This window comes from Mandrillus leucophaeus, unplaced genomic scaffold, assembly GCF_000951045.1.
Source record: "Mandrillus leucophaeus isolate KB7577 unplaced genomic scaffold, Mleu.le_1.0 Scaffold389, whole genome shotgun sequence".
In the NCBI taxonomy this organism is placed as follows: domain Eukaryota; kingdom Metazoa; phylum Chordata; class Mammalia; order Primates; family Cercopithecidae; genus Mandrillus; species Mandrillus leucophaeus.
This window is the reverse complement of record NW_012104131.1, coordinates 5216952-5229283: the sequence shown is the minus strand read 5'-3', so window position 1 is coordinate 5229283 and position 12332 is coordinate 5216952. Positions and strand designations below refer to the sequence as shown.

Genomic DNA, 12332 nt, shown 5'->3' with positions numbered 1-12332 from the left:
TGCAATAATGAGAAACAGCTGCCTCCTTACATGATTCCTGCGTTAGTTTCATTAATAATAAGACCAATCTTGGTAGGCTTTTGCATATTGAGACTAATGCTTCCAAGTGAAATTTATAACCAAGAGGCCCAGGAATAGAAAACTCTGATTAGCAATTTTGTGGGTAGAATTTTATTACTATAAGTGTTTGACAAAATCCTTCTTTCATTCCAGAATGAAATTTCACCCTCTTATCTAAATGATAATATACATACTAGTAACCTCTTTCAATGTCTCCTCTGTTTTTTTTAATGGAGTTTCATTCTTGTTGCCCAGGCTGGAGTGCAAAGAGCATGGTCTTGGCTCATCACAATCTCCATCTCACGGGTGCAAGTGATTCTCCTGCCTCAGCCTCCCAAGTAGCTAGGATTACAGGCATGCACCACCATGCCCAGCTAATTTATAGTTGGTCAGGCTGACCTCAGGTGATCCACCCACCTTGGCCTCCCAAAGTGCTGGGATTACAGGTGTGAGCCACTGCACCCAGCCTATGTCTCCTTCTTATTCCTCATTGTGAAACACAAAATTTGGTTCTACATTGCCTTAATTACTAAAATGAAACCTGAGTCACAACATTTTTTAAGGTACCACAGTAAAAAGAAAAATTGTCTGCAAGCCTGCAGTCAGTTAGTAAAGGACTTTTGAAGGAGCTTTGTTCTAGATTAAAACTTAACATCTCATTTTTATTGAAAATAAAAAAAAAACAGGGCAGAGCATTATGTTTTAAGATATTAGAATCAGGCAAACAGGAAGAATATTTCTGATAAGCAAGGACTGTTATCTTCTCCCCTTTCATTGCACACATTGAAGACAGCTGCTTTAGATGAACAGGTAACTTGGGTGAGGTAAAGAGAGTGTGAAATATGTCCACATTCATTTTGCTAGAGCTAGGCCCATAAAGTGTTCCGAGTTAAGTGCTTCTTGCAAGTCATACCTGGACCCTAGATAAGCACCCACATTAAGTTGTCCTCAGTTTTAATGAGGCCCTTACACTGGTTTCTTTATCATGCTTAGATTTTTTGATAGATTACTCATCTCTATATGAAGTGCAAAGCCATTTAAAATATTTTACCTGGAAGGTGAGATTATTTACTGCCATGTAATATCTTGCCATAGCTGTTAAATGACCTAAAGCGGATGCCCTAAACTGAGTGCACATTCAATCAAAAGCACAAGCTTTCAAGCATCAGGAAGAAAATTCATTTTTTTTGAACCAAGGGATTTTGCCAGCTGCCTAAAGAAGGTGTAGTGTGTTGCTTAAATTATTTTAAAATAATTGGTGTGACTTTGCAGTCTAAGCATAATGCCTTCAGTGCTTGTTCTCCAAATTTAAGGAACTAAGCACTAGGTTCCCTTGATTAACTCTTCACTTTTCTGTCTGTTCTCTACAGAGCAAAAAAACAAAACAAAACAAAACAAAAAATGTTTCAAAAGCAAGTTTGTTGTTATTTTTCCTGATTAAATACCAAAAAAGAAATTAAGTTTTTAATCCTAAATTAAGAGACTGGATGTGCCAGTGCTGGAGGGAAAAAGTGGTAAGTAAAGTTCTCAGCAAACCTATTTGCTAGTTCTGTGCCTGCAACTAACAGACCAGTTACTTTTTACTAGACATTTAATCTCCCTTTTCTAATTCATTAGGTGATTTCTGAGAGTCTTTTTCCATTTTAAATATCTCTGACAAGTTCAAAAGAAACCACATATCAAAAATAGCTTTTAAAATTTATACTAATATGACTAGCATGTATACTTTATCTAAAGACCCTATAAATGTTACTTGAACGAATGTCTGAAATACATACACATTTCTAGTTTTTTTCTGGTTAATTTTATTAAGCCACTAGTTTCATTATAGGTCAAAGGAAGCTATTAAATATACAATATATTATTACATATGAGTTATGGCTATACAAAATTGTGGCCAGACTTTTTCAAAAGGCATGTCAGAACTTACAAAAGCTAATTAATAATCCATTTAAAGCAGGTGTTTTGGGAGAGTGTAAACTTAAACTCTTGAAAACAATCATTGCAAATAATTTTTGATAATTTGTCTTCTGGAATTTAGAAGTTTTACTGACTATTGAATACATGTGAAGAGATTGAGATTAGTATATAAAAATAAGTTGCTCCCAATAGAATTATAAAACTATGAATATTAAAATGATCTGGCACAAAAATCACAAGTCCCAGATAAGTAACTCATTTACTCTCTAGATTTAGTTGGGAATGACTTTTGATTTAATACGAGGACCTCATCTTCTCCCAAAGGAGAGGTATGCGCCCGCACTGAGGGTATTTTTTCAAAAAAGTTCTTCAGCTGGACTGGACACGGTGGCTCATGCCATTTAGTTGGGAATGACTTTTGATTTAGTGTAAGGACCTCATCTTCTCTCAAAGGAGGCATATGTGCCTCCACTGAGGGTATTTTGTTTGTTTGTTTGTTTGATTGATTTTGAAATGGAGTCTCGCTCTGTCGCCCAGGCTGGAGTGCAGTGGCGCGATCTCGGCTCACTGCAAGCTCCGCCTCCCAGGTTCACGCCATTCTCCTGCCTCAGCCTCCAGAGTAGTGGGACTACAGGCGCCCGCCACCATGCCCGACTATTTCTTTTGTATTTTTAGTAGAGACCGGGTTTCACCGTGTTAGCCAGGATGGTCTCGATCTCCTGACACTGAGGGTATTTTTTAAAAAAGTTCTACAGCTGGGCTGGGGGCGGTGGCTTATGCCTGTAATCCCAACACTTTGGAAGGCCGAGGCGGGCGGATCACGAGGTCAAGAGATTGAAACCATCCTGGCTAACACGGTGAAACCCCGTCTCTACTAAAAATACAAAAATTAGCTGGGCGTGGTGGCGGGCGCCTGCAATCCCGGCTACTCGGGAGGCTGAGGCAGGAGAATCGCGTGAACCCGGGAGGCGGAGCTTGCAGTGAGCGGAGATCACGCCCCTGCACTCCAGCCTGGCGACAGAGTGCGACTCCGTCGCGGGAGGGAAATAAAAAGTTTTAAAGCTTTGCAGGCAATTCATTCATTCATTCAGCTCAATTTGATGAGAATGCAAGGTTAGTGCAATACAGATTTTTAAATATAAGATGCTGAAGATGCTTATAAATATGAGCTTTCAAAAGATGCATTCTAAAGTGTTTCAGAGTGTTTTGAACACTGCAGCATTTTCAAAATAAATGTGTATAGATGCTCAAGATAATGTCTTTGAAAGGGTTGTTGGTATCATTGTTGATATAATTATAAAATTACATTATTCATATAACTGTACAGTAAATCTAGTTATATTATCATCTTGGAGAACATGACTAAAGAATATTTTCCAGCATTATTTCTTCTCTTCATTCTTTACTAGAAATATTTGTAATGGGAGTGGATTGGTAGATTAACTTTTTTTCCTCAAAATTTCAAATACCGATCTAAGAATTACCTTTCTGAAAGGTGAGAGTCAGAGATTCAGATTGATTAAGAATCCATAAAATTTAGAGAATACTTTTCTTTCACTGAATACTACTCTTTTTTCCTGTGATATTTAGCACAGTAGAAAAAGTGAGTTCAAATAGGAGTGGTTTTTTTTTTTTTTTCTGAATTACATACTTATCTTTATTATCTTTTTACCACAGAATGTAATTTACATTTACTATATATAATAAATAAAGTAACTATTCCCTAGTTAATGAATAAAACTGCAGTATCTTTAATTAAACACAGAGTATAAATTAAACAACATGTAAGCCAAAATCAACTGGATCCAGAAAAGTGTACAATTAAGAGTTTTTAATATTTGAAGATTATCACTTTACAATTTATCTTTTTCCCAGCCAATTTAAGTTTAAATTTTTATATAATTTATCCTCTTATAATTGATTTCTGACTTTTTTTTTTGTCCTTGGATCATGAGCTAATGTGTTAAACCAGGTCTTAAGAGTTTCCTTTTTCATTGCATAATGCGTCCAAATCTTAGAGAAGTAGCCTTTCGTCTTCAAATACTAATTGAATTGAATTTCGTGTTTGTGGTAAGTGGCAGCATCTACTAACCTTCACTTATTCTCTTGTCTTAATTTTTATTCTTCATATATGATATAAAATACAATTGGTATTTACCTCAAGCATCATTTTTACCTTAAAAATCCTAATCAATTATTGAATAAATCTATCCTAAACTTCCAAATATAAATGATCACAAAAAACAAAACACACGTTTCCCTGTTTGTTACCAAATCATTAAATACTGGAAGGAGTAGACATATATGAAATTTAGTACATGTTATATGAAGTTTAATAAGAGGTAGATTGTCTTTAAATTACAAGGATACCCAATGTATTTATTTTTTTAGATTCAGATGGCTAGTAATTATTAAGATTATTTTAACAGATCAGGGATTTTGTTTACTTTTGAAAAATGATCTATATTGCATTTGTTTAAAAAGTAATATTAGTTCTAGATATCAAGGATTCAGTTGACAAACTTAAAATTGGAACGTGAGGAGTATGAGCTATTTTCAATAGAATTCTAAAAAGATGGACATTGAAATTGTCTGGCACAAAATCACTCAAGAGATCACTACCTATATGTTTTATACCTTGCTATTTTTTCTATGAAAATAAGTAGTGCCAGTTTGGGTACATTGCAAATAGTCCTTTGATAGCTAAGAATCTGTCAAATTTCATTTGAAATTTACATAGGAAAAAGATAGCAAAATCATACTCCACCAGCCCATCCAGTTCTGCTTTCTTCTATATGCTCCTGGGTCTAAAAGACAAAAGATCACATCGAACACAGTATTAGGAGAACATTTTTTTCCTAAATATAATCTGGACATTTGGAAACAGTTAAGCTGCCTGATCAGAGTGTACCATTACTAGTCAACTAACTTATTTGAGTTTAAAAGGACAATATTAAAACTCTCATATAACAGCACTGTTGTATATACATGGGTAATTTTATTGCAGATCCTTAATAATTATGCCTAAACCTTCCATGAGGCAGTGACTTGGAATTATCACAACATCTATGGAGGCCCAGCACAATCCACTTGATGTGGTGTAGGTAAAACAGTGGAGTTTAGGTTAAATTCTTTCTTTTCTGGGTCCCATGAAGTAGCTAAAATTTTAAAATTTGCACTGAATCTTATTTTGGGTTATATTTTAACATAATGTAATTGATTATTTACTGAACAAACATTTAGTAATCCTAAAAGAATGACTAGACTTTTCTAGACAAATAATTAGAAAAAGAAGAACATTCTAGGTAAAATAAATAACATAGAGACCAGACCAGCTTAGTCACCCAACAGATGGTTCAGTATGGCTGAGTGGAGAGTGACTACAGGAAAGAGTTAGAAGATGAAGGAGAATGCATGTTTATGAGCAAGATCTTGGAGAAACTTTATGGCACCCTAAAAAGTTTCAATTTCTCCTGTTTGGTAAATCTTTTGAAGGTCTTCCAATTCACAATTTGGAAAATAAAATTATGAACATGATGCAGAGGATAAACTAAAAGTGGGTAAGAGGGAAGGAGGTAGAGAGACCAACTGGAAGGCTATTGTAATGTTTGGGAAAAGAGTGATAAAGACTCTAATCAAGCTCAAGGCAGTGAGAATGGAACAGAGAAAATGAAGCCATGCATATTGAAAAGTTCAAATCCTCAGAAATAAGTCTGAGAGTTATTGGCAAGTATACCAAAAAACTCTGGTATAGATTAAAATTACCCAAAGTGAGTAAGTACAGAGTTGAGACAGACAGCAGGATAATCAGCAGACCATTTCCTCTTTTTGCTAGGGATACGGTTAGGAAATGTATTTCTCAGCCTTCCTTCAGTTGACTGTGGTTATTTGATAAGTTCTAGTCAATGGTGTGTGAATAGAAATGGGTTGCTTTTGGGCCTAGCCCATAAAAGCCTCTCTTACATTATCCTTCATTCTTTTCTCCATCCCTCAACTGGATGTTGATGCTCAGGTTTGACCAACTTTTGAATAGTGTTGGAAGCCAGTTAGCAGAAATGCCATCACCTGGGTTCCTGAATGACTATATGGAGCAGAGTACACCATTCCCCAACCCCCACCATACCCCACTTACCTGGACTCACTATTGGATGGTTACATGAATGTGCAATAAATTTCTACTGTATTAACCAACTGAATGATTGGAGGTTTTTATTGTTGTTGTTACAGCAGTTAGCCTACCTTGCAAATACATTAACTTGGAGAATAATAAGATTTCTAGAGAAGTCAGAAGAAGAGCTGGAAAGGAAAAGAACAGTCAATGAAGCAGAAGGAGAACCATGAGAGGGTGTACTGTCATAAAAGGCAGGGGAATAACAAATTTTAAGAACACAGTCTGGATTTTCTCTTATAGGGATAGGCCAATGCCTCAGAGAGAACAAGTAAGATAAGACTTGGAAAAAATAGTGAAACTTTTTGGATTTATTATTTTTAGCCATAAAAGTAAAATTAATTTTAATTCCCTTTTCAGAGGAGGAAGCATAATATAAAAGATGTTTCTTCCCCTAACTACAAACTTCTTAATAAATCTCACTATCAGAATTTATTACAAGTCATTGTTATCAGTTTTCTTTGCCTCTTTGTTTTGGGCGTGACTCTCAGCATGAATAAAATGTTGCTGGGTCACTTAACCTTAAATATTGTTTTCATAGTGCGTGCACACACACACACAGACACACACATACACACACATCAGTCATGAGGATGGTTTCTGGGAAATTCAACACTGTTGTTCTCAAATCTCAAAATGTGTTGCATGTATTTATCAAACTATTTTGAAACAGAGGTGTTTAGAAATTCTAAGGTTATTCAAACATGATATTCTAAATTTAAGCACTGTTTTCTGGCTGTAAAACTAAAGTTTATATTCCAGGGACTTCCACACCTCATTGAATGAGCATCTTAAATGTTCTGTCAGTTTGGATTAAAGTTGTCTCAGATTTTGATAAATTAGAATTTCAGATTTCAAAGCAATCACAGTTTTAAAATTCCTAGTTTTAGAAGCTAAAAATTGTGTCTAAATTATAAATCTCATCATGTTCAAACTAATAAAATTAAAGCAATAGTCCCTAATACCTAGATTCATTGAAAAGTTTAAAGATATAGTCACCCAAAGCTGACTAATCAGACCAATTGTTTCTAATTAACTAGCATAATCAAGATTAGTCTATCCTTTCTTTGCCTATGATACTGCATTAAAGCCAAAATCTTCCTGCTTTGTATATCAAAATATATATAAGATAAAAATACGCTTCTAGCATATTCCATCAAAATTAGTCAAGCCTCTCACAGACACAGTAGTGATTTAAAAAAATATTTTTAGCCTGAGTAATGTTGACTATTATAGTCCTGATATATTTCCAAACAGACTCATATGACTTTTTTCTTGCAAAACATAATGTCCTAATTTCTAGATGAAATTTAGTGATTTACTTTGATTGTTCTGTGCTTTTCTTTTTACTTTATAAAATATGATTATTCTATATTTGTTTTAATGAAACATTTCTTCATAATTAGAAGCCTCATGAAATGTACCCATCAAATATCCTATTTAAAGAAAACATTTTGTATCTCTTAGACTCTAATGTGAGTAATTAAGAACAGGCTTATTTTAAAGTTTATACATTGGTTAAGCAGTTTTTCTGACTCATTAATTCAACAGATTATGTTTGAATTTGAGCAATAGAAACAATTAAAACTCAACAATAAATCTGTGCTTAGTTTTCAAGGCTTTTCTTGCCCAAAATTAGTAGATATCGGGTACTGTCCTAAGATAACCTGATAACAGAATAATTTGGTCTAATATCTTATGTCACATTCTCAGTAATTCTCATTTGATTTTAAAATCAAAATATTTGGATGGGGTGTGGTGGCCCACACCTGTAATCCCAGTACTTTGGGAGGCTGAGGTGGACGGATCATGAGGTCAAGAGATCGAGACCATCCTGGCCAACATGGTGAAGCCCCATGTCTACTAAAAATTAAAAAATTAGCCAGGCGTGGTGGCAGGTGCCTGTAGTCCCAGCTACTCAGGAGAAAATACTTGAACCTGGAAGACGGAGGTTGCAGTGAGGCCAGATCGCCCACTACACTCCAGCCTGGCGACAGAGTGAGACTCCATCTCAAAAAAAAAAAAAAAAAAAAGAAAAGAAATCAGAATATCTGGATTTCCTTTGATAATATCCATTTCCTTTATAATTTTTCATTTTTAATATTGAATAGAACATGCATGCCCCATTTGCATTTCTTCTCTGGTTCTTTTGTTTAAAACATATATATTTACCTAGTAGACCCATGTTATGGTTTCATCTGCATTATTTTGCTGTTTATTGGACTCCAATGTTATAATGTCAAAAGGCTGGTTTACCGTCATAATTGAGAACCAGATATCTGATTTTCCCAATGTCATGTTGTCCCATTTTTAATTTTTGGCTATTCAATTTCAAGGTTTAAGTCATTCAAGAAAATAAAAGGCATCCTATTTATTTAATAAAATGATGGACCCGTGAATACTGAGTGCTTTTTTGCAAAGCAGTTGGTAGTTGAATGCAGTAATCCTGGCTTTACAACATAAAATGTTAGCTGTAGATGAATCCCCACTATTGTGCCTTGATCTTCAGAAATATGTATCTGTGATCTTAATATATCGTACCTTTGGACAATCCCATGTCTGCCAGTCTTCCCTGAAATCACATATAGACAAGACCGAAACATTCTGGACTCTTTTTAGCCACTGCAAACATACTCGTTCATCAGTAACCCACGTGAGCCAACTGAAATAATAATCACTGCAAATAAAATAGAAACAGGTAGTCACAACATAAACCAGTTTCACACAAACAGTAATTTCTTAATTTTTGTTTTCTGAAGAATATATGTCATTAAGATACAATACTTATTTAATAGCTAAGGAAGAAAAAACATTCCTTTCTCTGGAGAGAAAGTTTAAATAGCTCTACTTTGAAAATTTCTATGAGAGTTTCTTCATCTAATGAAATCATTTCATATGTGAGTTTTCTCCCCGTTTCTGGATTTTAACATCTTAGAAAAGAATTTAAAACATAATGCCAAAGCCACTGATCAATCTAGAGGGGAAAAAAAGCATTAAACTGGCATTTTGCACAAGTAAACTCAATTTTTCACCTTATAATTAGTTGAGAGAGAGACAAGTGTGATAAAAGGATAATCTTTGTCTCCTGGCGGATTCATGTTGGAAGCTGTTTTAGCTGTGACTATGGTCAGGTATTGAAATTCCATCTTGTGGAATAAATCACAGATGATGTATGCGAAACAACTCAAATAGTGTTTGGCACATACTAGATGTCAGTGAATGGCAGCAATGATTCCATGACTCTGAGGATGAACTAGTAGGTAGAGAACATCAACATAAAATGAATCACAAACTTCTGGAAAATTGATGTAAAGGAAATCACAGAGCTGCAAGGGGCCTCAGGCTCAAATCTGGGCTTTGTGTCCTAATAGTTATATACCTTTAGGCCAGTTACTTAACTATTCTATTTTTATATAACATCAGAATAATAATATTACCTGTTTTAAAGATTGCTGTAAAGATTAGCTGACAGGGCTTAAACCACTTAAGAACTATGTCTGCTACATGATGAGTGTTCAGAATATGTTTGCTACTACTATTTTATTGTTAGTATTTTACAGCTGTTCAAACAAGCCTCTGGAATCCTTGTATTTTGCTCATTTGCCACCTATGGAGAATGACACTTTAAAAAAAATGATGTATTGAGTTAAGTTTTTATCCACTCGGTCAGGGTGGGGAAGAGCAGATAATTCAAAAATGTAAAGTCACGTTTGATTATACATGAGTGGACTCAGCAAGGCCCAGTGGAAGCCTCTCATGGGGTTCTTTTAAACCCTATTAATGATCAGTCACTTGATCTTGGCTATTCTTCATGAGGCAGAAAGAGAAGACCCAAGCTTGGCCCGCTAGGCATTGGGAAGTGTTAAGAAAGCCCAACAGGCAGGGCCTGGGCACCTCTTCCCCTTAGCCACTTCAACCAGAAAGACCACAGAGGACTGACTGAAGTTTGCTGTAATCTGGACTAATCAGACAATGAGACATAGGGCATCATGCTAGGGAAGTGAGAACTCTTCACGTCTCTGCCTGCCTACAGTTCATCTCTAGACAACTCTAAAACCAGATAAATGAGAATAGCCTGTTTCATAGCGAAAAATGCTAATTTTTGGAGAGGGTCAGCTTATCTTCTCTTATTTACCGTACACATGTGATCCACATAGATCCCCAAATCCTGGCTTGAGATAAAGTCAGCCAAACTTGAAAGAAGCCAGGGTAAGGGCATGCATAATTTTACTATCTGCTTGCTTGTCCCAAGTTCACATCTGTACATCTGAGGAAGGTTTCACTTAGATTGATCACTGAGGTCACATTTATATGTGTAAAAGGGCTAATTTTGAAAAACCAATTAAGGAAACTTATTTGTCACCTTTAATTTTGTATGTCTTTAGCTTTGTGTGCAACTCTTACTTACTTATTTGTTTTTGCTTCTAGCATGCACAGCATAAACTCACTAGAATGTAGGATAGAAAGATGGGAGGGATCTGAGATGAATTACCTTGAGGCTATCATTGCTGGAACAGGCACTTCCTGGGGACCTACATACGCAGGGTAAGTGGTATCGATAATAAATATCCGAACAAAAGGATTCTTAGCTCCGGCCTGCCAAAAAAATTGAGATATATAACCTCCTAAAATTCTAATTATCACCAACATTTTAAATAAATTGTAGGAATTTAGACACATTTTTCTAAGTGAATAATCTTATGTATATCACTGTGGAATACATTCTATTTATAACATGACAAGAATTTCATTTCAATTTTACCTGCAGGGCAATTACAAATGTTGCGTCAACCAGAGTGAAAATAGGTGTTTTAAATGCCTAATGAGAGAGCTTTACTTTATAGGGAAAATCATTTTGGATATGAAAGTGCAGTTCTGTGAACCATATTCTCTTTTCTGATTTCCAAGATGGAGCTCTCTCATTTTTATTGTTGGGATAACTATAATAATAATCATATCTCTGTATACCAAGGAGAGTTCAGAGGGGGAGTAATTTGAGAGGAGAACAGAAAGAAAAAATAAATGAAAGACATTTTTTGCTTTTGCCATATGATTTGGTCTAGGACAATCACCAAATGCTCAGTCTCCTACCTGCTTGTATTATTACTGCCACCATCTCCAAAAGATTAGGGAAATTTCACCTCCAAATGAAGTATCCATGAGATTTACACTTTTCTTGTTTTGTGCTTTCTATACTACTGCATACTTAAAATTTACATGACAGGATAGCTCATACCTAGACAGTTTCTTAGAGTTTCTGTTATTTTACCGTAGAAAGAGAGAATCTTGCAGTTGTAATAAAACTTAAATTTATGAAATGTAGGTACACGGTATTTAATGACTCAGTGCTGTTTGAATTCATCCAAAGAACTGTTCAATCTCCCTTAGGACCTCCCTGTTTCACTCCCAAGTTTATCAGGGGCTCCCTTAGTTTTCTGGAATTGTCCCACATCTCCACCTAATGCCGGATGTTTTAGCAACTTTAAGCCTCAAGGAAATATGAGAATGTGGGTCCCAACTTCCCAATCAGTGCCAGTCACTTTTCGGTTCTGGGTTCCCCATCTCTTCCTGCTCCCTTAGGTCCTCCCAAAGATCTGAGTTCTTTTACATCTTGGGTCCCCCCAAAATGCTAGGCCTCTCCCAAACATCTCCAGCTTTTAGCGTTTTTACACAGCTTTTAGACTTTTAACATAAATATTAGACTGTTTGCAATTCTATTTCTTTCTCTATGGCCACTTTGGCTTGCTTAGAATTCATTTGTGTGTATGCCACATCCATCCATCTTTGTCACACAGGGACCCACTGTGTCCAGCCATGGCAATGTTCGTCTTGGCGAGTAAAAGGAATAGGATCCAAAGAACAAAGAAGTAATTCTAAAATCACATCCGATTCCTTGTGCAAGAGGTGAATTTGTACTTTGATTCCATTTTTTCTGATACCATTTTTACGTTGAAATTAGGACATAATGCTTCTTCACTGAGACATAACCCATTCTCCTACTGCACACTGAGGTCTCCTCCCTCCAGACGTAAGACTGGATAAAAAGAATGTATAACAACTCTACAATGTTAAATATTCAAAAAACTATGGGCTCACACCATATCTAATTCCTTCAAGGGAGAAATTGAGACTTACAAATTTAAACTATCTTGTATATCCTGAAAAGATCATAACCCATGCCTGC

At 35.6% G+C, this 12332-nt stretch overlaps 1 protein-coding gene across 3 annotated transcripts in view; it reads right to left on the bottom strand.

The window, feature by feature from the left end:
• FAP (fibroblast activation protein, alpha) overlaps positions 1 to 12332 on the bottom strand; it is a 73389-nt gene that overhangs the window by 34538 nt on the left and 26519 nt on the right. For all 3 annotated transcript variants that reach the window (XM_011991006.1, XM_011991005.1, XM_011991007.1), the window contains 3 exons: positions 10641 to 10744; positions 8690 to 8825; positions 4743 to 4787 (listed from right to left, as the gene is read on the bottom strand). In XM_011991006.1, the coding sequence (XP_011846396.1) occupies positions 4743 to 4787; positions 8690 to 8825; positions 10641 to 10744 (285 nt within the window). The remainder of the gene's footprint in view (positions 1 to 4742; positions 4788 to 8689; positions 8826 to 10640; positions 10745 to 12332) is intronic.